This window comes from Poecilia latipinna, unplaced genomic scaffold (genome assembly GCF_001443285.1).
Source record: "Poecilia latipinna isolate Pla-1442-1.1 unplaced genomic scaffold, P_latipinna-1.0 Scaffold952, whole genome shotgun sequence".
Taxonomy (NCBI): Eukaryota; Metazoa; Chordata; class Actinopteri; order Cyprinodontiformes; family Poeciliidae; genus Poecilia; species Poecilia latipinna.
Window position 1 is genome coordinate 127,463 of NW_015113568.1, and position 27,859 is coordinate 155,321.

At 38.6% G+C, this 27,859-nt stretch overlaps 2 protein-coding genes across 5 annotated transcripts in view; one reads left to right on the plus strand and one right to left on the minus strand.

Moving 5' to 3' along the window:
- The window catches only part of phf3 (PHD finger protein 3), a 17,357-nt gene extending 9,947 nt beyond the window's left edge, over nucleotides 1–7,410 (plus strand). For all 4 annotated transcript variants that reach the window (XM_015049589.1, XM_015049591.1, XM_015049592.1 and 1 more), the window contains 10 exons: nucleotides 654–774; nucleotides 1,738–1,894; nucleotides 1,984–2,100; nucleotides 2,307–2,429; nucleotides 2,537–2,681; nucleotides 2,770–2,956; nucleotides 3,041–3,188; nucleotides 4,056–4,145; nucleotides 4,859–5,054; nucleotides 5,147–7,410. In XM_015049589.1, the coding sequence (XP_014905075.1) occupies nucleotides 654–774; nucleotides 1,738–1,894; nucleotides 1,984–2,100; nucleotides 2,307–2,429; nucleotides 2,537–2,681; nucleotides 2,770–2,956; nucleotides 3,041–3,188; nucleotides 4,056–4,145; nucleotides 4,859–5,054; nucleotides 5,147–6,834 (2,972 nt within the window). In that variant the 3' untranslated portion in view covers nucleotides 6,835–7,410. The remainder of the gene's footprint in view (nucleotides 1–653; nucleotides 775–1,737; nucleotides 1,895–1,983; nucleotides 2,101–2,306; nucleotides 2,430–2,536; nucleotides 2,682–2,769; nucleotides 2,957–3,040; nucleotides 3,189–4,055; nucleotides 4,146–4,858; nucleotides 5,055–5,146) is intronic.
- eys (eyes shut homolog) overlaps nucleotides 6,856–27,859 on the minus strand; it is a 98,787-nt gene continuing 77,783 nt past the window's right edge. The window contains exons 17-24 of the mRNA XM_015049587.1: nucleotides 23,408–23,580; nucleotides 18,138–18,320; nucleotides 16,713–16,879; nucleotides 15,844–15,988; nucleotides 13,050–13,224; nucleotides 12,171–12,334; nucleotides 10,887–11,048; nucleotides 6,856–10,055 (exon numbers count right to left, since the gene is read on the minus strand). Of these exons, the coding sequence (XP_014905073.1) occupies nucleotides 8,857–10,055; nucleotides 10,887–11,048; nucleotides 12,171–12,334; nucleotides 13,050–13,224; nucleotides 15,844–15,988; nucleotides 16,713–16,879; nucleotides 18,138–18,320; nucleotides 23,408–23,580 (2,368 nt within the window). The 3' untranslated portion in view covers nucleotides 6,856–8,856. The remainder of the gene's footprint in view (nucleotides 10,056–10,886; nucleotides 11,049–12,170; nucleotides 12,335–13,049; nucleotides 13,225–15,843; nucleotides 15,989–16,712; nucleotides 16,880–18,137; nucleotides 18,321–23,407; nucleotides 23,581–27,859) is intronic.

Genomic DNA, 27,859 nt, shown 5'->3' on the forward strand with positions numbered 1-27,859 from the left:
AAATAAAGAAATTTAAACAAAATGTGTAAATATATAAAAATTTTTTTTAAAAAAAAAAAAAAAAAAAAAAAAAAAAAAAAAAACTTTAAATGTGTTCTACACAGAACCCCTCAAATGGCATAGCTTTAGCTTCACCTAGTTTAAATGTTGCAAATAAATGAATAAAAAACTCTATTAAGCAACTTTTGTTCTCTACTTATTAATTCATTAATTGAAAAATTCCTCAACAGATTAGCTCTACACTGTATTGCTGTTAAATCAAGCAGAAAGAGCTGAGCTTTTCACATGTTGCTGATGCAACCTTTACTCCAAATGGTGAAGCATTTATAAAAGGAATGCTATGTTTTTGCATTTTGGGTGATAAAATGCTTATTTCTTATTTAGAAAAGCAGTATTGTTTTAATATGTTTCTAATAGTGTATACAAATCTTTAAGTGGTGAAATAAAAAATCTGCAGAATGTTCAAATTTTAAAAAAATCTGATTAACCGTTAGATTATTTGATAGAATAAACAATTACTAAAATAGTTGTTGCTGAAATTTCTGCTGAAGTTAAATTTGATAATCCTTTGACATATTTTTTTTGGTAACTCACAGTTTTAACATTTAATATTTATCACCTAGGCTGATCATATTCACATTCCCTCTTCACAGGTAGTCTGTCCAAACATGAATCTAAAAGCAAGGCTGTGTCTTTGACTTCGAAGAAACCCGTGTCTGTGGAGGCAATCAGGAAAAGTGTGCGTGATTCCCTGAGAGAAATTCTCACACAGAGGTCAGTATATTTTAGAAGTAAATCCAGCTGTTAATCCTTTCTGATAGTATTTCCATGACGACTCACTTTCTCACAAATCAACCCTTTGACCTCACATCTCTGTGTGTGCGCTGTCAGGAGTGAAAAGGGGAGACCCTTAGCTCCACAGCATTAACAAAGAAGTGATGCGATGTGTGTCATACTTTCCCCTTAAAACCCAATATCTGGGTGACCTCGGGGTCATTTCTCTCTTGCAGGATGTCTAGTTACATTCAGTGTTTCAAATACAACCACTTGTGTGCTATTTTCTACTGCTATTCTCTGCAGAAACTATGGGTCACATCACAAACTTTGCAACGTCTTATTATAAAGTTTTAAATGTACCCAGATTATTTTTTTTTTCATAAAATATATTTAACTGTCTTAAATGTGTATATTGTTAACTACAAACTCCACATTGCAAGAAAGTGCTAAGCACTGTTGAAAGGAATTTATACCCAGATATTTTAATATTGACTGCAATAAAATGCTTGTTACTTAAACTGTGTGTAAAATTGCAAGTTTATGTAAATAAAAGCAAATTGTTCTCATGTCAATACTTCCATCTCTTCCGCAATCAGAGACTGAAGATATAAAAAAGGTTTAGTTAATAAAGATTTCAGTGGTTATCTGAATATTAGAAAATGTTATGAAGTGGTGTATATAATATAAGGATGGATATAAGCACCTGAGTCATGCTGGGTCTGAAAAGAACCAGCTGTTTACCTAATCCGTGTAGGTACATTTAAATTATAATAAAATTAAAAGTCTCACTCAAAGTAAGACACTTCTCCCTCTTCTGCTCAGTTTTTGAATTTTACATTATGTATTCTAGCTGAAAGAAATTCTAACAACCATTTGTCTAGAAGCGCATCTTGCTGAACATGCAGAACTTTTCAGAAGATCTGCGTATTTTCTAAATAACTGACATCTCGTTCATTTTAGGTTGAAGGATTCAGATCTTAACATCCCAGAGGAGAGGGCCTCTGAGGTTGCCAAGAAGACTGAAAGAGAGCTGTTTCAACTTTATAAAGACACTGACCACAAATACAAGAACAAGTACAGAAGCTTGATGTTTAACCTAAAGGATACAAAAAATAATGTAAGTGCCTATTTATGCCAGGCTTAATTCAAATGTTTGCCATTACATACCATCTGCTTTTAGTAATTTGTAATTGTTTCCTTTTGCAGGTTCTGTTCAAAAGGGTTCTCAATGGGGAAATTTCTCCTGGTAACTTAATTCGAATGAGTCCGGAGGAGCTGGCCTCAAAAGAGTTGGCTGCCTGGCGACAGAGAGAGAACAGACACGTATGTGATTCTTAATGTTTTCTGGTTGTTGCGCACACGGACGACTTGTACTGGCCTTCTTGTTGAGCTTTGAACTTAGAAGTGAATCTCAAGAGGTCATTTTTACTCTATGTTGAAAGTTTACATATGTTTGGTCAGTTTTCTTGAAGTATGCTTGAATTTGTAAGAGGGGGGGAAAAAACTGAAATGTGTTTCTTCTGTTTTAGACTATTGAGATGATTGAAAAGGAGCAAAGAGAGGTGGAAAGACGACCCATTACTAAGATTACCCACAAAGGTGAAATTGAAATCGAGAGCCAGGAGCCGATGAAAGCACCGGAGCCTGTAGAGGTAAATGCCAAAGTTTAAAGCAAAAATAATTTTTCTTTTTCTTAAACATGGCCAAAAGCTGTTTAATGATACACCCTGAGTTTTTTCTTCTTCTTCTTCGCTTTTAGCTTGAGCCTCTCCCTAAAGTGACTGAAGAAGTACCAGAACCCCCCAAAGCCCTGGAAAGAAAAGAAGAGAATACAAAGGTTGAGAAAGACACTACAAGTCAACACAAGTCTCACTTATTCGACCTGCATTGCAAAATCTGCACAGGTAAGAAATAATTTTTCTGATTGTGATCTTACAAATCAAGTTAGCATTCCAAGCATCCAACTCGGCTTATTGTATTTTCTATTATAAGGTCGTATGGCGCCCCCAGTGGAAGAGGCCCAAACCAAGGTGGCTAAAGTTGCAACCACAGTGGTACGGAGGCATTCAGCTAAATCAGAGGAGGGGAAGAGCACGCCGCCGCCTCCAGTCGACGACGACCTGCACCTCACCGTTTTGAAGGAGAGCTTCAGAAATGCCAAATCAGGCTTTGAAGCAAGGTGGGAAGCACTGTTTGACCTTATATGTATGACTTTGCCTCTTGCAAGTTTTTCTCACTTTTTTTTTTTTTTTTTTTGCTGCAGGTCAGATCACGTGGCTGGAAGAGATGAAGAAGCCGCTTTCCTTTCCAACTTGAAGTCCCTGTGGCGAGGATTCATTCACATGCACTCGGTGGCAAAACTTGTGACAAAAGCTTTTCCCGTCTCAGGCATTTTGGACAACTTATCGGAGGTAGAGTGGATGCGGAGAACCATGTTCAGATTCTCTCGTAAAAAGTAAACACTACAGCGAAGTGCAGTTGGAAATAGGCGTTCAGGTGCAGCCTATGAGAAGTGTCTGGATTAGCAGCTGTGCGCCTCTTACACAGCTCAACAACACTCAGGGAGTAACTTCAACACACACGAAAAAAAAAAAAAAAAGTCAGAAAGGCTCAAATCGTTTGACTGCACCGTAAGTGGCTGTTACCTGTGAAGCAGGCACAAGAACTGCAGAGACGTGACCCAGATACTTGCAGCGTCCTTGCACTGCTTAGAAATTTAATACTGTAAAATAATAATAATAATAATTAAAAAAAAGCAACACAATTTTACTTTGTCAAATAAAAATTAAGTATCCAGTGTTGAGAATGAAAATCCTGATTGATGAATCATAATTTGTATTGACACATGGAGCATAAAATCAGCCAAGAAAAGCATTCAGACTTTATTTTATTCACTTTCAGCGCTGAAAGGAGACGATTTTACCATTACATTCGAGAAGAGTTTAAAAAAAAAGTCTGTGCAGCGTCTGAGGAGAAGGAGGAGGGTAGCTGATTATATGGACTGAAGACACTCCCTGAAATCACACCATGTCTCTGAGTCCCTGATAAGTTTCTGTTTCTCTGAGGAACGAACCTTAGTGTCTAACAGAATCAAAAATATAACTCTTTACAATGGACCTTTTGTCTAACAGTATGCGACTCTTTCTCGACCTTGGTAAAGCGTCTCAACACCAGTAAATAGCTGTAAACGGTTTTTAAAAATCTGGTAAATTTGCATTTCTAATTTTGTTGGTTTGTGCTGCGTTAAATGCCTTTTTTTTTTTTTTTTTTCTCAATAGGACCTTCCAGACAGCATCCAGGTTGGTGGAAGGATAAGTCCTCAAACAGTCTGGGACTATTTAGAGAAGATTCGGGCAACTGGGACAAAAGTGAGTATTGGGCATTTTTTCTTCCTTTAGAATCGAGCAAAAGCTAAAATATAAGCTAGTAATCTCCACCTGAATTAATTTAGTTTAAGTATCTTGATGGACGTGGATGAAACGTCAAGGATTTCACTTCATATAGAAGTTTTCTAAGTTGGATTCCAAATTTTTTTTGCACCTAACATTTATTTTACAGACTCAAAGTTATTAGGAAAAATAAGTAAATCACAGAGACACTGAACAGAAATTAGTGGGATTTCAAGAAATATCTTTCCTAGCTTTTCTGCTATGAGTGGTCATTAATGGCTTTCATTAATCACAGTTATGTCATGCTGTGTGTGGGAGAGCAGTCCTGTTCCCATAAAACACCACACAAAGCCAAAATTATTGCAGAGATGACATTTTAAAGTTGCTTCAGCATCTTATATTAACGATTAGTGCAGGTAGTGACTATTATTACCAAAAAAAAAGCAGTTTTTATTTGTATTCTTTGACAGTGTAGATCCTTACCTTCTTTCTGAGAATGCCAAATTGCATGCCAACATTTTCATATTTCAACGGCTGAACGCTCAATAAAACAAAAATGACTGGTATTGTTTTAATGGGTCAGAAGCTGTGGCCTGACTTAAAGTGGATGCCTAATTTAATTATGCAATAATTTATAATGTAATTAAATGTTGTTGTTTTTTTACCAACACATGGATTTTGTTTCATTAAAGGAGGTGTGCCTGGTTCGTTTCTCCCCGGAGACAGAAGAAGATGAGATCTCCTATACTCTTCTTTATGCCTACTTCAGCAGCCGTAGGCGTTTTGGGGTCGTATCCAATAACCTGCGACAAGTGAAGGATATGTATCTCATTCCCCTTGGTGCCACAGAAAAAGTTCCTCATCAGCTTGTTCCCTTTGACGGGCCAGGTAACTAGGGCAAGAGAGCGTTTGTAATTGTCTTGTTTTCATTTTGTGAACTTACTCATGCAACACTTCGAAATAATCGATATCTCTGATAGGTTTGGAAAGCAACCGTTCCAATCTCCTCCTTGGACTCATCATTCGCCAGAGACCAAAAAGAGATTTCCTCACTGTGGACGTGAATGAATCTACGAGGATTGTCCCAGAAACCAAGCCCATCACAGTTACCACGAAAGTCACAAGAACCACTGAGGAGGAGGAAAAATTGTTCCTGTCTTCTCTGACCGCTCCCCTCAAAAAAGAGGTGGAAAAACCCCTCGATACTAACGAAGACGAGCCTGTTGCCGATTCCTCTGAAGAACCGGCTGCGGCAGAGGAGCCGGGGAACCAGGAGGCACAAAAGCCGCTTCGCTTTCTTCCAGGTGTGTTAGTGGGATGGGGAGGGGAATTACCTCCTCTGCCAGATGTCGGAGATAAACCCGCGACAACAGGACACGACACCCCGAAGACCAAGCCTGCTCCCAAAACGGATGCATCAGCCGGTGACTCAAAGGGTCCGACAGCTGGTGCCTCTTCTCGTTTTCTCATCAGGAAGAAAGAAACTAAATCTGTTAGAGCTGAACCGGAGCCGCCGTGTCCGTCTAACGCCTCTGCTTCCAACACCTCCTCGGGAAAAGTCTCTCCTGTTGTGGTCCATCACACATCAATCACACTGAAAGATAAGCCCCCAGATGTATCGACTGAAGCGTTCCTGGTGAGCATGTCGGCATATCCGAGTGGCACTGAAACCGGCGGTTCTGCCTCAGCAAACAAAAGCAGCTCTGGCCCATTGTCTGAATCTGAAAAGGAAACAAGTGAAGGGAATTCGCCGCTGCAGTCAGAATCCCAGGCTACTGCAGATCACACAAGCAGCTCAAAAGCTCCTTTAAGTGGAATACTGAAAAAGTCTTCAGCGTATTCCTCTGAGAACGAAGATAAAACAATGGTGCTACAAAAGGAGAAAGCCTGCCTTCCTGATGTTTCAGGTCCTAAACCAGTCCCCGTGTCGAGCAGTATTAAAAAAGATCCACTGTTACCATTTCACCAAGGATATTTGCAGCTCTCACAGGCCAGGCACAAGCTGGAAGAAATAAATCAACCCACTTGTAAATCATTTCCCAGTAAGGAAGATCCAAGCCCGACTCATCCTGGTGCTGCAGTTAGTCAAAATCCGAATCCTCCCGAAGTCCAAGGACATCAAGAATTGTCAAACACAGAAGCCTCTGAGCCAGTCTCTGGCAGCTGTAACAACTTAGGTGCCACGACTTCTAACACTATATCCAACTTGAACACAGAAGACCAGAATGTTAACATGCAGGGAGATCAGGACGGCACTTCAGAGGCCCTTCCTCCGCATCCCGAAAGCCTTTCAGAGCCGACCAGCCATTTATCATCCGGGGCCAGAGACCAGAAACTTCTAAACGAGCGCTACACCGACCCCTGGGAGAGGCCGCGAAACACCGAAGACAGAGACCACTACGGGAGGCACAGCTACCACAAGGACTCGTACCACGAGAAAAAGAGCCGGCACCACGACAGGGAGCGGGAGAAAAGGTACGGCGACGACGACAAGCACAGGGAGAGGAGCAGGCACCACGGCCACTCAGAAGACCGCCACGGCGAGAGGAGGAAAGAGAGGCACCACAGCAACGATTACAGCGGCCATCACAAGGACAGACACAGGCACAGGCGGGACTCTGACTACGAGAACGGACGTAGAAGTTCAAAAGACAGCTACTCGTCGTAATACTGTTGCTTTGTTTGTTTGTTTTAAATCCTGCCTAAAGAGTGTTTTGAGCTCTTAAGGACTTGAAGCGTGTTGATCACATGGCTGGTACATGCCACTTTTCTACACTGGCAATTGATAAAATTATTTTATACAACAGTGAAGTTCCATTTTATGTTATTAATGGTGCAGCCAAATGAGATCCCAGCTGTTTTTTTTGTTTGTTTTTTTTTTATTCAGACCAACAAAAGAATACTGGAATGGTTTAACGATTTATCTCTTCTGTATCTTGTTTATATTATACTGCTGTACTATCAGTCTCCCGGTCACATGCAACAATGTGGGCGAACGGAGAACATAAGATGAGCTCCACATTTTAGCTTGAATGTTTAACACAATATTTAATTACGGAAAATCTAAACAGCAGCTTTGTGCTTTATTTCCTATTTTAATTTCTTTTAAACTGCTTCAATGTTTTATAAGCTTTCGGTTGAGAAAGTGTGTACATTTTGGCTTGTAATATACACTAGAGATGTGTGCCTTTGCACCGTGTGTTTATGTACAGTTCATAATAAAACTAATCCTTTTGTATTGGTAATTATTACCAAAGTTGGGTCTTTTTTTTTTTTAAGTTGCTACGTTCAGTAAAAATATACAAGTGTTAACACACCTTTAAAAAAAAAATGAATAGCATGATCTGCTTTTATTTAAAACCAATTAAAACAGTGTTGCCCTGAAAAGCGTGATGGGTGGCAGTCCTTTAGTTTCCACACCATACCTTTGGTGGTGTTCACAGGCAGAAATATTTGCCCACAGCTGACTTTATATTTCTTGCAATTGAGGAAAAAGTAGCAGCAGAAGAAGTTTGTTTTGTCAACCAACTGAACAGCATTTGGCTAAATCATTGCAACATTTAAAGGAGGGACTATGCTTTGTTACTTTGTAATACCAGAGAAAACTGAGGATTTGAAGCCCAAAGCCACAGTTTGGCAGACAATATTTACATTATTAAAACCATAACATTTTGTAGCCTTGTTGTACCTTGATAGTGGTAACCAGTCAATGCAGAGTTTTTCTAAGGTGAACATTTAAGATTCCAGCTTTGGTCTTTATTTGATAGTGGTCAGACAGGAAAATGGGTTGAGGAGTGGTCATAAGACAGGGCCTCAAACCTGCGACGGCCACGTCGAGGACTGAGGCCTCCGTATCTGGATCTGGTCCAGGTAAATAATCAGTCTTTAAATGCAGAGCATATTGAAACTTGAAGCAGATGGGCTACAGCTGCAGAAGACCAGATCAGGCATTGTCAGCCTAAGAAGAGGAAACGGGTGGCAATTCAAACAACCTCACCAAAATTGGATAGTTACAGAACAATAATTTGATGTTTGTCTCAGTTTGAGCTGCAACACAGCAGGACCACAAAACCATTGATCCAACCTGTCTTGTATAAATACTATGTTGACAATTGAGAATCAAACAGCCTGCTTGGTTAATGTTACCAACCATGTCCAGTCCTGATAAGTACTGTTGACAAGATAATGCTTCATGCCACAAAGTTTACATAATCAAAAATAGTTTCTAAAAGTGGATTTATCTGAACTCCAAACTCCTCATAGTCGCCTTTAGGAAGTGGTGGAACGGGAGAGTTCAATCCTGAATGTTCATCCTACAAATCTTTAGGAATTGGGTTATACTATTATGTCAAAATCTCCCAGGAATGTTTCTAACAGTTGTTGAATCTATGCCACTTAAGGCAGTTCTAATGTACTAAAAGGGGTTCAACCCATGAATAGCAAGATGTGCATAATAAAATGACCAGTGAGTGCATGAATGGCCAATCTCTGGAAAGATGCTAAATTATTACCAGGACAAAAAAAAAAAAGTGAAATAGAGAACTTCAAATTCTTCATAAATATGATTTATTCATAATTTTTTTGTGTGTTTTGAATGCAACTCAGTTAAATCACTATTACGCTACAAAACTACATACAGTCTTCAATAAATATCCAAAGTTGTAGATATCCAAAGTTAAGAGTTTTACTATCATTCAGTGCCTTCAAAAATATTAAAGCCTTCACTGTTTTTATGAAAAAGCACCGGGTTCCCATCTCCGAACAAAAACACATTTCTAATACTTCCTTCAAAACCCTTTGAAAATATCCCAGAGGTGACCACTGATACATTTCTGTAAAATTCAAACCCGCCAAAGTAAGCCACACCCCCCGAGTTTAAGGCTACATATCTCTCAAATGGGTCCAAATCTTCAAACAGGATTTCCTCGTTGTTGAGAAACGCTCGAATAACAGTTCGGTTAAGACTTAAAGACACGTTATGCCATCTTCTACAGCAGAAATTGTGATTTCTAAAAGTTACTGGAAGGGTAAGTCTTTCTCCAAGATTAACTGCAATCTTCAGATTTCCTTCCTCAAGTCCAACTGAAAGGTAGTCGTCATCTTCCTGTTCGGCCATCCCTAGCCACACTATCAAACCGTCACTTGAACTGGCATAGACACTAAACGAAACCTGTGTGAATTTCAGGTTTCTTGTGTTAAACCTCTGATCTTTGTATTTAATGTGAGAGTTTCCAACAAACCTGAATATGTCTGTGGACAGTCTAGTGTCGCAATGTGTTCCTCCCCATCCTAAGAGACAAATGCAGCTGTAGGAGAGCACAGTAGATGGAGATGGAGCACATATTGAGCCATGTCTGCAGTTGTTGTTTACACAGCTTACAGACTTGTTGCACTGAGATCCAGTCCATAATGACGGACATGTACATATGAATGAGTCAGCCCCTGTAGCTTTACATTGACCGCCGTTATGACACACTTTGTATCCACAGGCTGTGCCTTCCCAGTCCTCGATGTTTGCTCCACCAATAGCTCCTGTCTCTGTTAGCTCAAGTTCTCGACCATTGATTATGAGTTCTCGCAGGCCGCCGGTGAAGCTCATTGGTTCATGCTCAGTTGCTTCAGGGCAGACAAAGCTCAAAGTGGACACTCCTCCGACAAATATATTAGTTGCAACATCGAGTGTAGTCATCCCCTCAGTCCTGTTTTCTCTAACCTCCTCGCTGTCCAGGCTGAGGAAGCCTTGGTGACCGGTTCGGCCAGCCTTCACCACATGCCATCTCCTGCCACGCAGGTCCACAGTCCGGATTGACTGCAGAACATGGGTGCCATCACCTAAATTGTATCTCAACTGGACAAACCCAGATGTCAAGGAGAGACAGAAGAAATCTCCTGAAAAAAAACAACAACAAAAAAACAAAGCATTTCTATTGTTAGCTGTCAATATTTATTTTTTGTGGTGGATAAAACGGTTCAAAATATCATATTTGTAGGTATTTCTGTATAATTCTTCTTGGTAAAGTACAAAAATGTTTAGCATTTGGCACTTATTGTGAATGTAGATGTTGCAAATGTTGACTTATGACAAGCAGGGTAAGCTGTTGGTTGAGAACTTTGTTGTCATTGTTTTATTTTACAGAAGCACAATGATTAGCAATGGTTGGGAAGAGGTTGGATTAGGATTAGAAATATGGCTTGAGTTAGGTTTGGTTGTTGGATGCAGAGTTGGAATGAGGGCTGGAATTATGGTTGGAGGGAGTGTTGGAGGGAGAGTTGGATGTGGTGCTGAAAGGAGGTTTAGGACGAGGCTCAGAGGAAGGAAGGCTGGTAGTGAACCAGTGTCTTTCACTACCACTTCACTAGTGTCTTTTACCCCAGACTAAGCATAATGTAGGGAAAAACTTGAAGAGGGATTTTATGAAATCTGTACAAGATATGACAAAAGCTAAGATAAACAAGTAAGTTAAGGATAGGCCGAATGTTTAAAGTTTGAATAGTGTTTCTAGATGCAACTACGTCAAAGTACTTAGCAGAATTTTATTTCAATTGGGCCCAAGATGAGCAGAAAAAGCTGAAAATTTCATAAACCATAGAGGATGTTAATACCAAAAGACATAGTTATAACACACTTAATGAGCAGAATATGGGAAAAGTTGAATGGTTGAAATAGCACAAAGTATGCAAGAAGAAGGTGATCTTTAACTATAGATTAAACGTCATCACCTGCTCTGGCACCAAGATGCTGTGCAGAATAGACAAGGATGCCATCAGGTGACAAAGGCTGAAACTGCAGTTCAACAACAGTCCTGTGCCGAATGCTCATTGGAGGAAATGACATCCACGAAGACTGGTTAGTACTGAAGGATGGGTCTGTGATCCTCACAGCTGAATGGAAAAGACAAGGCACAAGTTAACTTAAAAAAAAGTAACCCACAGAAGATATTTGCCTTATAAAAATATAAACAGTATGCAGTTCCTTGAAAGATACTCATACCACTTGCACTTTTTAAATTTGTGTAACATTACATCTGCAAACATCAATATATTTTACAGAAATTTGACTTGATAAATCAACTCACAATACTGTATATTTGTGAAGAGGAAAGAAAAGGAAACGTTACTTTTTTTTTTTTTGCTATTAAAAATGTGTAATTCTGCCCTGAATTTGTAATCACCCAGCTTTTAACAAGTGGATGTTAAAAGCCCTTTTCAACCACTTACTCATTTGAGAGATGTCTCTACCAGTCTTGCACAAGCTTTGATATAAAATTTGGTCAATTTTCTTTACAAAATAAGAGAATGAGCTTCAAAAACACTTCCATCAAGTATTTTTCTCTATAACTCTGAACATTTTTTTTTCCTGAAGAAAAACATCCCCACACTATTGTGCTGCCGCTACAACGTTTGACTGTGAATTGTGTGTTCAGGATGATGTGCAGAGTTATTTTTCCATCACATATAGCACTGATTTGTCTCAGGCTTTCTGTGTCCCCAACATAACGCATAGCAAACTATAAAACATTTTTTTTGAATAATGTCTTTCTTCACAGACCTTTTTCATTAAAGACCAGATTTGAGAACTGTAGAGATGACAGATTATCCTACCTGAACTGTGGATCTCTGCAACTCCACCAGAGTAAGCAGCTTGTTGGCTGCTTCTCTGATCAATATTGACTGTGCAAAGCCTACTGGTTAAGGTAGAAAAAGATGTCTATTTTTTTCCTAAATGGTCAGGAGGGAAACTCTTTTTATTAAATGCATGACTTATGAAGGCAATTAGTTGCATCAGTGTAAATGTAATTTTTTTTATATAAAAACTCTCCAGTTAAGCACAACTTTTTGTTGTTTTTTCACAGAAAGTCCCTCTAAAAATATATCGCCATTTCCGGTTGCAGTGTAATGTGTAAAAGTACAAGAGCTATAAATACTTTTGCAGGAGGCTTTATAAAAAAAATAAATAAATAAATAAAAAAGGATTGATAGGTTCTGCGTTGCAACCTGTCTCACAGTGGAGTCCTGCAGTCCCCAAGGGGCACTGGCAGGTATATCCATTCGGCAGAGGGATGCAGGTGGAGCCATGGGTACAGAGAGGAGGGGGCCGGTGTTCAGGATCACACACAGACACGGTCTCAGTGCAGAGGGTTCCTTTCCATCCGGGCGGGCATTGGCAGCTGTACATGGGAACAGTCGAGCACATTGTAACACCTGTAAATTCTGCCATTCCCTTTACTTATATGCTTTGCAACAACACTGACTAGAAATATTACCACAACACGTTTGTTTTTGCTCCCTTTTTGCCATGAGCTGAAGTCAAACATCCAGACCTTTTTTTTTATAGACACAATAGATGTGTTTTTCCCAAATGCGGTTCACAAATCCGTCTAGGTCTGTGATGGTGAGCACTTTTCCTATGCCAAGATAATCCATGTAGCCTATCAAGATGCTGATTACAAAGCATGATTACTGCACAGGAGTGCCTCAGGCTGGTCACAGTAAAAGGCCGCTGTGAATTGGGCAGTTTTGTCACATGGCACAATGCCGCAGATGTCACAAGTTTTCAGGGAACCTGTCACCTGGCATAAGCCATCTCCAAAAGCGTTTTAGAAAATTTGGCAGCACCTCCAACTGGGCTCAGAACCTCAAATCACGTGTAACCACACCAGCACGGGACCTCCACAGACAGGTTTGAGAACAATACTTGAGAGAAATGGGTTTATTTTGCATGTAGAAAATGTTTGGATGTCTGAGTTCAGCTCATGACAAAATGGGGGCAGAAACAAAAGTGTTGCATTTATACTTTTGTTCAGTATAATTAAAATCTAGCCATTACAAAATGGAATCACTGCAAAATATAACCCAATGAATCCCAAAGATTTTTTAACTCACTAGACAGATGAACCAGAGTCCACACACGTCCCTGCATTCCTGCAGTGAACATGAACACAGGGGGTGACTCCACATTGACCCACACTACGCCCGAAGGCTGGAAGCCCTGCAGGTTGCCCCAACGCTTGAAACTTCCCATCTCTCCTGGTCCGAAACTGAACATCAAAGATGCACCCTGTGAAGGGAGCCGATACAGATGTTAGAGAGGCATTTTTTTATTTTAAGCAAGTGGACATAAGTTCAGATCCAAAGTGTGATCCAAATACGGATGGAAACAGCATAAAGCACTTACAGTGGGCGTACAGGTTGATTGTTACACCAACATGGATTCAGGGAAAAGGGGGAAGAGGGGAAAAGTGACTAATACAAGAAACAAAAACATGTGTAACAACAGATACAGAAAAAAAAAAAAAAAAGAATATATATATATATATATATATATATATATATATATATATATATATAGTTAACAATACCTTAAACATACATGATCTGGTATGTACAAAACTACAGATTCCACAATGGCATCATTTAATAAACAAAAATGAAGCCAAAATGGCGAAAATAATGGGAAAATAATGAAGCTATAATAATAATAACACGCATAAAAGTTAAAATAAATGATCAAATAAAATAAAACAAAATAGACAAAAAATAAATACATGCAAAATACTATATGCAATCAAAAAATGGGGAGTAGTTCTATTATTAGTAGTAATATTACCATATTTATATTTATTAAATCCACCGACTTGCACCACACGTCTACTTTTTAATTTGACGGTCCTCTATGAGATCCTCTCCATCTGCTATCAAGCTTATCCATCTCCACGTTTGCTTTTTGCTATTACAATTCAATTTTAGCGAGAAAATATTTGTTTTGGCCTGCACCTCCAGCGCTCGGGGCCTTCTATAAATAAAAAGGGCCGAACTCGACCCTCACAGTCATCTGCCCATACAGACTCTTTTCTCTCAGCTGCATTAGTCATTGGCATAAACAGGATGCCTGGGAAATGTCATGCTCATTCATGAATATTCATGGCATGATGCTGTCTGCTTGGCAGATTCAAGTGGTTGTTGTGATGCAAACACGCAGCGTCAAAAAAACAACAACAAAAAAAAAAACCCAACAAACTCCCAGAAAATTAACAAGGAAGATTAGAAAAGACGGTTTGCCTCGATTTAGCTGTGTACCTGTTCGTTCAACCAAGAAACTCAAAGAGTTAGATTCAGCAGTTGCACGCCGCATGTTCTTTCAAAGGCTGTAAATAATTTGCATTGTGACACAACGTAACCCAGATTCATAGCAGAACATTTCCCTAACTTAATCTTAATCTACTGAAGTTTTATGTGACAGGCCAACACTAATCATTGCATAATTGTGAAGTGGAAGGTGTAGGATGCATCATTTCAACATTTTTGCCTAATAATTTGTGGAACGGAGATGAAATGGAAAAGGAAGAAGAAAGCTATTCTTGGAAAATAAGCAAACCGAGTCGTATTTACAATTTGTCACAAACCACAAAAGGGTTAGAGTTGATGTGTGGAGATAAAGTAAATGCGCAAATATTTCTAATCTCTAGATGTGACACTATCCGATAAATGTGCAGTTGCAATTGCACTGAAAAGCGGTTCTACAAAGTATTGACCCCCGGGGGATGAAGAAAAATGCATGGCGCGATTTTTATATTTCTTTGGAAACATTTTTGACTACATCTTTTTCCATCAACTGCAAAATCCTCATAGTATACATTTGCAGTTGCAGTGTGACAAAATGTAAAAAGTTTCAAGCGGTACAAATACTTTTGCAAGTGGCTGTATTTGGAATCAGCGACAGAAACGTGAGGGCAATCATTTCTGTTTTTGTTTATTTGATCAGCAGTCTAAACAGAGCGACTTTCTATCCCCCTGCTGCGGCAGCCACACAGCCTGCTCTTTCACTTTTCCAGCAGGGGAGTGTGGATCTGTTGATAACCGGGACTGAAGTGCATTATCAGTGTGTTCACTGCCAGCCATCATGATTAGGGCTCGAGGAAGGTCACACAGATCTGATTAGACGCTCATGAGTTCTCATTACATCCTGAGTAGAAAGGTTACGGTTCCACCGGTGTGGCCCTGCTCAGGTAGCGCTTTACAGCAGGCGATAGTGACACAGTTAACACAGCAGGAAAAGAACAATGTCTTTACTTTGGTTGATTTGATTTTTGCCTTGTCTGGCGAACAGAGAAATGAATTCTAGATGATAAAGAAGAAAACATACAAAGCACTCCGGTCCCTTATGACTAAAAAGCTTTTGTTCCACTCAAACTGATCAGCCGTGACTTTTTTTTATAATGACAAGCTTCATTGCTGTGGTGCAGAGATTGCCAAATAGGGTTATGGCGCTATTCATAGCGGCTGTCATCATTACAGTGGTGGCAATTTTTGCTGCACAGCACTTCACATTAGTAGGCAAAATGAATACCCTCCAAAATCAGTTCTCACAGAGGGTCGCCAGGGAGAGAGCATAAATGACGCTGGTGTTGACAAAAGATTATTTGGATAGTGCCCTTGTTCAAGTGACTTATCAGTAGTGGAATGAATTTACACACAACACACTGTACAGGGTGTGAAGCAATTACAGAGTGGAGATACAATCAACCTCAAAGCTCTGTTCTGGCCTGTAATTCCCTTTTCATTACAGACCTTCCCTCTGCTTGCACAAAGACAAAGATCCTGGGAGAAAGTCCAAGCCCCAGTGCTCCCGCTGCAGATAGCAGTTTTTTGGGCTGTAATAAAGCCATTGAAGTCTTACCTTGAAAGCCTTGACGGAATCTGGAGCCAAGTGGCAGCAGTTCAGGGGTGAACTCATTATATCCACCTACAAAGAGCTGGTTGAAAACATTGAGGCCCACCAGAGGTCCAGGAGAATATCCTGTTCTGTTCCGCTGCCCGTCAACCTGAGGAAGACGTATGGTGAAACATCAATATTCACGCCGGAGCCTCGCATCTGTAGGCGTCGGGAGTAGGAGGACAATTTCACAATCTGCTGAACCTGGCTAAATGTGCAATCTCAGATTTATCGCTCAGTCCGTGTCCACTTAATAGTCACCCTCCCAGGTTTTTGCCTCTAAACAGGCTTTTATAGGGCACCGAGTCACCAACGCTCTCAAACCTTGTTTTAGACAAAAAGAAAAAAAAAAAAAAGAATCACTGCCTCCAGATTTTTACACTAACGTCAGATGATGCAAACATCCTGTTTCACTGGTTACTACAGTGAATTGACTTGTTCAGAAAATAAAGTCAATGCTTTACAAGAAAACACAACAGCATAAGAAATACTTCAACATCATTTTGAGTATATGAGCATTGTTCAGTATATGCGCTCCTGTCATGTTCCAAGTTTAACAAAAAGGAATAAGTTAATGAGTTAATAAGTTAACCGTGAATGCTTATTCACGGTATGGAGTGTTAAAGTAAGGCTTTTATATTTTATTAAGTATGTTTTATATTTGACCACAGATGCCACGAGAAACTGGCGGGGCGACTGGAATTAAACATTTTTCATCCTGGAACTTGAGTTTTTTGCTAAAAAGAAAATGATCTTCTACTAAGACAGACGATGAACAAACCGCTGTGAAAATCAAAGAAATAACGCAAAAATGTAACAAAGCATTGAATTACCTTCAGCCACCCTGTTCTTTTGGACCTTCCAAAGATAACGGTGTGGATGACGATGTGATAGTTGAGCCGATCGCTGACTATGGTTGCTATTCCTGACCCGAGGTTAAATCTGTGAACAACTCTGCCGCTTCGTAGTCCTAAAACAAGGAAGTCGTCCCCGTCATTGCCTGAAAACATGTGGTCATGGAGGTCATTAGTAATGATCGGAAATGTAAAGTAAACGTCCTAACTTAGACATAGGTACATATTGCATTCTTCATATGGTCACTGGTGATGGTAAAAATGTGCATAAAACCTAGACAGAAAGTATTTCTTATAATTTCAGACAGAAAAAAAAAATATGTGCTGAATTTAGGTCCTTGTTCAGCCTTGTTTGTCACAGTTCCAGTTGTTTTAAATGTAAATTATTGCTCAGACTGTGGATAATGGACATATTTTAAGAGAATTTTCTTGCTGCCATTTTACGACTTAAGACACATCTTTTCTACTTGAATGGCTCTGCTGATTTAATTAAAAATAATTACTTCTTAATAGTTTTTTTCTCTTAACAAATAATGTATTCACATTAGAAGTTAGATTTTCCAAAACTTTCAGCATGGATGCCAACAAATACGGAGGCGCTGGCTCCCCGTTATTGCTTCAGCAAAGTGTGTGTGTGCTTCTTGAGCCCACGTCAAATAATTAGTGCTACTACATTCCTTGATGATGCTGACAAGAGATGCCACTTCATTAGAGCAGTTATCCTGTGAAATGTTCACATTTAATCTATTCTTATGTTGTGCCTTTTGCTCCAAGCGTACAGTCACAGCACACTCTCTTCACAAGTGTTTCATTATACGCATTGCTCTTGTATTGTTTTGCCTCCACCTTGATGAACTGATCTCTCAAGAGAAAACAAGTGCATATGTCTGTAAGATGTGATTTTTTTTTTATCCCTCTTTTTTTGCTCTAGATGAAATGTGCCGCTGACAATGGCGCAGCAGTTACCTGCAACCGAATTTGACCCCGCGGAGGAAAAAAAAAACCCCTGCTAATTTATTGTGAGAGCTGCCAACAGCATCTCGCCTCAAAGCGTGTCTGAAGTTATTCATTTTAAAACTCTCAGGATGATTGGTTTGCATGTTCGGTTTGCGCGAGCCGCCACAACTCTGCAGCACGCAAGTCAGAAACAATAAAACATCAGCTGGAAATCCTGTGATTTTTGGATTGTGAAAATGTTCATCAGCATCAGGAAAAAAAAATAAAAGCCCCTAGGGAGGAGGTGTCTTTGTTTAGAGGAGAGGGAAAGTCCCTTACTTAGTACATTACCATAAACTGGAAATGATCAAAATGGCTTATATAACCTAAAAACGGATCAGTTTTCTATCTTCACTTGCTGGGTTGATTCCTTTAAAGCACCTCTGTGGGTGACAGGGTTCAGCTCACCTTGTCCCTTTTGTCCAGCAAACAGAATCAGGTTGTCTCTGGCAGCAGATGAATTATTTGCGAGCGTGAACCTCAACTTGAACTCGTAGAAGAAACTGAGGCTGGGAATGGAGGTGTAGGCCACAAACGATGTGTAGCCAAACTCATCAGTTCCACTGAATCTGGCACGAGTTATATTGATGGCTGAGAGGAAGAGAGGGGGAGAAGGAAAAAAAAAGAAAAAAAATCTCACCAGCAGCTGTGAGGTCTTCTCTGCTCGAGTGATAATCTAGCAAGAGGTCTGATTCATAATCTGCTTCCTGGTTTACCAAAAGATGGCACTATTGCCCCACATTACAGACCCCGGCTTAAAGAAACATGAATTTTCTTTTCTGATGCTATTAGATGATGACCTGTTTTCAAATACTACCACCTCCTCACTCCTATTCTATTTTCATCAGTGGCTGTTTAGAAGAGATTCTGGCATGCGGGCTTTACTTTAAATTGCGATGTTCACCAGGGTAGCACAATAATCCAGATGATTTTCAATTACAATCTTCAATTTACACATTCAGAATGCATGGTTGATTCAGTAATGTTCCCCTCTGCCTTTTATCTGAGCACACCCATCTACTTGATTTTACACACGGGACTCAGTGTAAATTTGCCCACGCTCAATCAAAATAACACGCTGCCATGTTTAGGTTTTTGCTCATCAATTTTCTTCACATCATTGAGGTTCCCAGACTAAAAAACAAAAAAACAAAAAAAAACAAAAACGTTCTGTCTTCTCTGTGCGGAAGCTCCTTGCATGTTCTTCTGCAGCCTCGGGCGATGGCTAAGAGTGCTTCAGAGCACCCTCTGTGACTGCCCTCGGCTCAGTTTGGCTACTAAATTATTAATAAAGCTGCAAATGCTCCGGTTATTGTCTGCTAGAGCAGTTTGCCTCAGTGAATTGTCATTGCGCTTCTTTATCTGCAAACTGGGCTGTGTTTAATTAGATCGTACACATATGCTGATGTATATCTCTGCCATTAAGTTCTTTGCACTCATGACATCAGACTAGTAATAACACATCAACACCCTAAAGTTAACTAACTAAACTGTTTTTGTCCTTGCATTTATATAGCCCAATAAGAATTGCTAATCAGACCTGATTTTGGTTTTAAGGTGACAACATTTAAACATAATTGCTTTTCTAATGTAAAATGATTGATGTGCAACAAATAGCTTATGTAAATGAAAAAGCAAAGCAGCTCCTCCTAAACTACAAATAATTGAAAATCCTTGACATGGCACAGTGTTCAAAATTATTTTTACAAAGATTTCCATAAATCTAGATCTTGTTTGATTTGTCCTCACAATTTCAATTTAACTAATTGAAATCATCTATCTTCAGAGGATTTAAAAAACTAACAGGTTTCAAGATATATAATACTGGTAATTTTTGAAGTCTTTTGGAGCATCTCACTGTTTTTTTTTTTAGGACTGCACTGTATTTAGCACCATCCATCTTCCTATGAACTCTGATTTCCCTATCCCTACAGAAAAAAAGCAGAACCACAGCATGATGCTGCCTCTACCACGTTTTATGGGATGGCTATGTCCTGATAAATTTGTAGTTGTGCCGTAATCTTTCTTTTATGAGATGATAGACGTAATTGTCCTCTGTGAGATGTTTGGTTAATTTCTCCTTGTCTTGTCTGCTGTGCTTCCTGGTCTCTATATTGCCGTTTGTTTACTAATGTTGTCTAACAAATGTCTAAGGCTTTCACAGAACAATTGAATTTACATTAAGATTAAATGAAACTGAATGGACTTTGTTCTTTAATCAAGGGACTACCGAAGGCAATATGACAGAAACTTATTTGGCAGTATCAGACTGAAGGAGGGGAAATACAATTTTTAAATTGGTGCAAATTTACAAAAAAGTACATATAAACATAAAAAAAGTTTTACTTAGTATTTTACAAACTATCACATTAAAGCTATGCACTGTCATGATACAACCACAAATTTCAAAGCATGAAAATGTTCAAGAGGTATGGCCTCTGACTCTTTATCTTGGATGGATTAAAGGGAATCAGAATGCATCACAAAATGACCCATAAGATGCAACTTTTGGACAGCAGAAATAAACTGCTACATCCAGTCAGGCCATATTAAGTATTACTTCCACTTTGCTGTGCATTTGTGTTATATAGTCCAAACCGGCAGAAGCTGCAGAAGTAAAACAAAATGACATGCAGCTCAAGATTGTGAAATGAGTTCTGACATAAAACTGCTTGCACACAATGTGCATCTTTTTTTCTCTCCTCATCCACAAAGAAGCTAAGGCGACTCATCATTTCAAAAAACAACCCTGGATAAAAAGCAATTTTTTTTATATAATAAAAGGTTAAAAAACATAATAAATCAATTCTAATCAGAGGTGCTGATGCATCCAAAACTTGAACCAAACTGGAGCGTTTGTTAATGTAGTGTATAAAATAAACAAGCTTAGCCACCCTTGGGCAGAATACATAATTTGTTGATCTAAGAGGTAAAAGAGGTGAAGCACTGCAACCCCCTGCAGCAAAATTACCATAACATATTAGCATTGTTCAATGCTAATGCACAGCAGTTGTATTTAATGTTGTGGGCATGATTCAGAACATGACAGACCTGAATTGACTTGAACTCCTTCAAGGGAAGAAGTAATAATTCAGAATTATCAGCTCATAATAACTCCAGAGGTGATAAATCCCTTCTGTGGCAACACCAAGCGAACATCGACTCCTTGAAATAACTGATGGAGAATCTGAAAATGAAGCTATCAACAGGGTACAAATAAGGTTATAAAAATATATCAAAGTGCTTTGGGCAACAATTCTCAATACTTTGAAATATCATGAAGAAAAGGCAGTTAAAGTAAAATGAAAATCCAGAAAAGATCTGCAAGAGCAGCACGACTCCCAGGCAAACCTGCACTCCCACCAAGAAAAACATGAAGTAAAACTCTACTTACGATGTTCTGGATTATGACTGAACAGCCAGGGTTCATATTAAAGTCGACATTATCTGTGATTTAATTACAAAATCTACATTATACAAAGGAGAAATACTTGAAAATTAGAATTGAAAATTAACTGAGCTCGTAAAGTCTTAAGAGACAGAAACAGACCTGTTAAAAAAAGAACGTCTCATCCAATGCAAAGCTCAATCACTAAAGTACTTACCGTAATTTTTAGATTTCTAGGTCACTTAAGTAGAAGAAACTGCACTGATAGAAAGAACAAATTACTCTAAATATCCATTAAATGAAAGTGAAAGTGACCAAAGGAATCATGCTAACACGAAAGAACAACTATTTTAATCAGATCCTAAACTTCTTTTTGAACTACATTAGAGAAGACGAGACAAAAGTTTTCCATCACCAGTAAATTTGGAGATCATTAAAATAAGCAGTGGTGAATTTTAAGATTAAGAACAAAAGTTTTTTCTGTGCTAAAAGTAACAGGGCGTTGATATTTGATATTAGGCTCGTTTTTGAGTTCCTTTTGTTTTAGCAGACCCAAAATCGACAAAATATGTAACTAAACAAAACATTTTAACAAGATAATATTTTTGTAAAAAGAAAAAAAAAATGTGTGACATATCCTTGAAGAATGTTTTCACTATCTAACAGCTAATTGGTTGTTGTGTGTGTGTGTGTGTGTGTGTGTGTGTGTGTGTGTGTGTGTTTCATTATGTCAAATCCTGACGATTATTATTTACTTGTATTTACTTTTTCCTGCTTTGCTGATCTATTTCTGCTCGACTGGAAACATTTGATACGGAAAACAGGATGAGCAACTTTTTGGCAAACCAGACAAATATTCCGTTTTAGTGATGCAAATCTGGGAAAACGTCTAAGAGAGATCTCTATAGTGTACGGCAAAAGTAATGATATCCCTTGAATTTTACATTGCAAGAGCAAACTCCTGTGTAGTTAAGTGGGATTTTATGTAATAGACCAACATGAAGAGTTCAAGCATCTCCACTGATAATGTGGCCACTAGAATGTTTCATAGGAGGAGAATGTGTTCACAGTGGCCTTTTGCACTAACTTCCCACCTCAGTTGTTGGCCAAAAGATTCAATTGCCAAGATATGTGTACATTTAATACAGAGTACAAATAGAACTTGTAATTCTGATACTGAATATTTTTCAAATGTCTGATGATTTATGCTTTCGAGGCATTCCACCTTCATGTCCTTGCCTCTCATTTTCCTTTCTCTTGCTCCTTTGTAGTTCCTTGTGAAATGTGTAACTAATGGCTGCATATCAGAACAAAACAATAAAAATATTACTTGAAAAGGAAAGACTTGCAGCTGTTTCAAATGTCCTGGCAGACGAATAGCGTAAGCTCTCTTCTCCAACAGGAGAGAAGAAAAAAAAAAAAAAAAGACAGCTAGGCTCCCATGTAATTACTGTTGCTATTTTGCAAAGGCGCCACACAAAAAGTGGTGCAAAGTTCCAAGAACAAAAAAGCCCCAGGAGGCAGGGGGAGTGATCACTTTTTGACTTTGATCTAATCTGATGTTTCAGGATTAAAATTCAAATGTCAGCCATGTACTTAGTGTGAAAATAGAAGGTTAGGTTTCTGTGTTTGGCAAGTGGGTGCTGGGATTCTGACGGAGGCTGCGGCATGGCTGAGCGACTTATATGCCAAGCACCCTGCTGCTGCTACAGTCAGTCTAGTCAAGCAAAACCTTTTGTTTCTGCGTGTCACGACCTGTGAAGCCCACAGGTTTGTTTTTTTTTTTTTTAATGGCACTGCTCCGGGGCTGGGTTAAAGATTATAAAACGGCATATGAAATACAAAAAGTGTAAAAAAAGTTAACATGGCAGTCATTTATCAGCTATTAAATGCCTGCATAATAATACTGTGGCACAACTTTATAATCATGTTTGCAAGCTCTATATAGCTGGTGTCAGTCATACACAAGTGCATGCACAGAGAAATAATGTCTTTCACTGGAGATCCAGTCAGAGGAAACAGATCTTATAAACTTTAAATAGTCTTTTAAAATATTCAGCAAAGCAGGAATGAGTTTGATTATCCGACTCCTCTGCTGGAGGAGGACGTTTCTGCCTGCTCAGCACAATTCAGTTTCATTAATCCTTTTTTTTTATTCAACAACAGACTCTGATTATACCAACTGCTCAAGGCTTTCATCCACCAACTGTTTGGAGAGCCAACTCTTAATGAATTTGTATCTGCATTAACCACTCTGCAACGTTCTGAGAGAACCGTGTTTATCACCTACTTTGGTCGCAGAGTAGCCCCTGTCGTCCAGAGGGGCATAAGCAAACGGCCTCCAGCTGTGACTTTGGGATACACGTAGCTCCGTGGCTGCAGGGTCCGCGCTCACAGGCGCTGAGCTGGCACAGTCGGCCCGTGTGGAGTGGCGGGCACTCGCAGAACCAGTCCTCGGCGTCACTGTTGTAAGCAGAGACATCGTTTTAGCTGCCGCTTTCTGCATTGGCTCACAGAACAATGCTGTGGGGGGGGGGAAGAAAAAAGAATGAGATAAATAAACTATCAAGAAAACCCAGCTCTGAGTGGATGGTGAAAGCAAATGTGTCCAGCCAAAGGGAATGAAATTAAAAAAATCTTCTGATAATGGTTGAGAAAAATACAGATCCTATTAAAGCTTTCTCCATCTTAATAGTTACAGCTGGGGCACATTGTTTTGATCTTTTTTTTTTTTGCATAGGTGAATATACACTCTCTGAATTATAACAGCAGGAGGCAGGTCATTAGCAGTATGACAGCCAGAGGAATACCAAGAATTTATATAATAGTTTGTCTCCTTTTCTTTTCTGTTTTCTTTCCCCCGCACTTCTTCTCTCAGCAAGAACAGAAAGATGATCTAACATCTGAAGTGATATCTAGACTGGGACTTTATAAAGTGCTCTTACGACATGCACAATTCTAAAAAAAGGTATAAGATAAGACAGTGGAAGCATCGGTAGGGTTTCAGACCTTTAAATTAATAATGCTTTTTGAGCAGCAGCACTGTAGGATTTATTTTGCTCCTTCAAGAAAATGGCTTCTATGAATGAAATATTTACATTCTGCCATCAAAGCTGAGCATTGTTCGAAAAGACTGTGCCTGCTAAGACACAAAAAAAGGTTTCTTTGCAACACAAAATATGTAATGTGAATGATTTTCATGATTAGCAAATTGAGCTTTCTTTTTAAATACAAAGATACGGTTGAAATCGGATACCATGCCCTGTATAAAAATACAAAAGTAATACATGTTCTATCACTGTCCGGCATTAAGTCATCTTCATATTTATTGTTTTAGGTCAGTTAGGATTAAAAAAGGATTTCTATTAGCTAAAAGCCAAAAACGACTGAAATAACTGTTTTCAAGACTTCTGGTTTTCACTTCAAGAGTTTTGGAAACTCTTACAAGTTTCTCACTACAGCTGCAATTTGTCCCTGTAAAGGTCACAAGGAAGCAGTGTGTGTCTGGAGATCAATTTCACAAGAGTCTTTTAAAAGTTAAAAAAAACACACAAAAAAAACAAAAACAAAACTAACTTACAAGAATGAGTAAGAGAAGTTGATCAAAGCCATATCACCATCTGGACTTTTCAAAATTTCTTGACCATGCAATAACGTTAGAATTTGTCAACTTTGAATTAGAATAAAACTAATTGAGAAGATTTATCTTGCCTATTATTTTCAAATGTATGAGATATAAATAATTTTAGTAATCCTGTCAGGAAATATTTAGTCTGATTTATTATCAGTGAGAATTTTTTTTAACTGTACATACCTGGTTTCATCTGTACATGGCAGCTCATTGTCTTTGCCATCTGTGATGGGTTTTGTTACAGCAAGAGTCAACAATAGAAAATACTGATAAAACGTGCCAGAAAAGGCGCAGATGGTTTTTTTTAATAGACTTTGACAACCGACACGAGGAAGTTTGGTTCTTTTAAATTGGATAAATTGCCGTTAAAGTTGTCAATTAAATGTGATTCTTAAATTGCATGGGGTTTTGTTCGCAAATTCCACATAGTTTCTAAAATAGTCTATAATACAGTCAAGTTACCTCAAGAGCAGACGACACGTTAACTATAGCTATAGGGTTTCTCTATCATGGGTGAATGGTTCAAAGATCTTTATTTTCTACACCAAAGTGTGGCCGAATTTCAGCAAGTCATACTTTTTTCCCCAAAATACAGAGTGCAGGAGCTGTGAACACTGAAAACCGACATGAAGGCTATTTTCACACATGAAATGCAGCTCTAGGGTTGAAATGCTGCAAAGATGTTCCAGACGGGTGGCAAGTGAGAGCGCAAATGTCAGCCGACTTTGTTCTGGACTCGCAGATATTTTCAAGCAAAATCTTGGAGAGATCAGAAAATGTGAGCAGCATTCAAAAAAAAAAAAGCAGTAATTTTTGGTGAGGGTCTTTGTAAGATAGTATGCTAAACAGTACCTTCAATCATTATGCCTTGAAAAATATTCACACCCGTTGAGCTTTCCACCTGTTGTTACTTTACTAAACCTTAATCGTTATTAGGACTTACATGAATAAAATTCAGTTTAACCACTTAACCTGAAAAGTCACCTAGTTAGTAAAAAAAAAAAAACCTAAGCTGTTTGTAATTTAATCTTTGTTTGAATAAATGAATAAATCCATATTTTCTGTGAATGCAAGAAACAAACAGGGGAGGGATAGAGTTATGCAAAAGTTTAAAGCAGGTTTAGAATATAGAATATAAATATACATTTCCAAGCTTTAAATATGCCACACAGCTTGGCTCAAGTAGCCATTACGAAATGGAGAAAGTATGGTACAAGTGTAAACCTATCAAAGCACAGCTGTCCCGTTAAAATGAAAGGGTGAGCAAGGAAAGCATAAAGAGGAGCAGCAGTAAAGAGGCCCATGGTAACTCAGGGAGAATGAAGATCCATCGCTGACAGAAATGCAGTTTCCCATCATCTGCAGCTCACACTGGAGAATTTTAGTAGCTGTGAACGCCACAAACCTGGCCTTTGTGACAAGAATGGCAACATTGCAGAAAAAAAGCATAAGCAAGATATGCTTTGCAATTTTCTATGAGCCAGGGAAGAGACATCAGTCGGCAGATACTGTAAAGGATGAATGGACTCTGGTCAGATGAAAGACTCTCCACTTCAGGGAGGCTTTTCTTCAGCACAGCTAGTAAGAGTTGATGAGAAGATGGATGTTATTAGACACAGCCCAAAACCAGAAGAAACACTGTTCCTGGCTGCCAAAGCCTTGAGACTCAGGTGGACCAGTGACCATAAACATACAAGCACTGCTCCAACGGTACAGTAGAGATCAAAGCATTGTCATGTGTTAGAACGAATTTGTGCAAACAGTTGAAAATTGCAATTCTCAGATGCCATTACATTTTTGCAAGATAGGCTGAAAGAAAATTTTATTCTCTAGATGCACAAAGCTGATAGATATATCAGAAAAAAGCTTTTGTAGCTGTAAGCTGACAGGACCCAATACATACATTTCAGATTTTATTTTGTAACAATTTTTGCTTTTTCTTTCACCTCAGAGGAATGCTTTGTTTAACATCAGAATGTCACATCAAATTCCACCAGTTCCTAGTAACATGCTGTCAAATGTAAATTTGGAATTTTGCACAGCACTGAAAGTTTGATATCGGGAATGGAGTCTTTTTATTTACACTTAGAGGAAAGTTCTTGCAGAAAATGAGTTGATTTGGAAGAAAAATGTATGAATGGCAACTGCAAAAAATATCCTCTGTACATTACTATGATTCTTTTAAATCATACATGAAACCATCAGACACTCAAATTAAATATCTGCAATAAACTTCAAGATCATACCCAAACCATGAACATGAATGTCGGTTGATTTTCATCTAGATGATCATTAATTAGACTGAATGATGTTCCAAAATAGATTTTGGATATTTAGCCAAAATCAAAATTTTGGCTAAACAGTCAAAATTGAGATTTTAATGGTTTGATGTCAGATTAATCTGATTTAATCTGACATTAAACCATCAATTTACAATGATTTAATGTCAAGCCACAGATGATTTGATATAAATTGTGGGTTACATCAAATAAGCCACAGATTATTTTGATAATCTGCAGCTTATCAGATTTTGGAGCTTATGTTGATATACTGTAATTTCCTTTTAGATCAATACATTTCTGATGGCTGTCAATGACAAATAACTGACACAAAGATGCTCATAAGGATTTACAATAATTTGTCTGTAAAGATGATTAATTTCCCAATTCTCAAAAAGCTGTTTGTGAGTCGTCACAACAATGAGATGATTCTTATAAAAGCTGACAAGCTGTCTGTACGTCTCCACCGGGGCTTGGGACCCTTTCTGCTCGGCTATATTTTCTCCGCCTTTCATGTTTGAAAGCTTCTTTGCTGTCACGTTGGCCATGAGTTCCTGGTAATTTCTTCTTCTTCCAGGTAAAGAAGACATGAGAAAAGAGGTCTTCGAATAAAACTCTAGAGCTAAACATCAGGCAACTTTGCAGTAAAACATAACCCTGTTCACCAGATAATCTGAGCTAAAATAACATTTTACAACAAATTCCCCAGTTTTACAAACCTGTAGTAGACTCTGGCTTGACATACCGCTGGTATCTTCAGTTTAAAAAAAAAAAAAAAAAGGAAATCACAACAGATGAGTGTTTTTGAATATATTAACATGTTGCTTTGGTT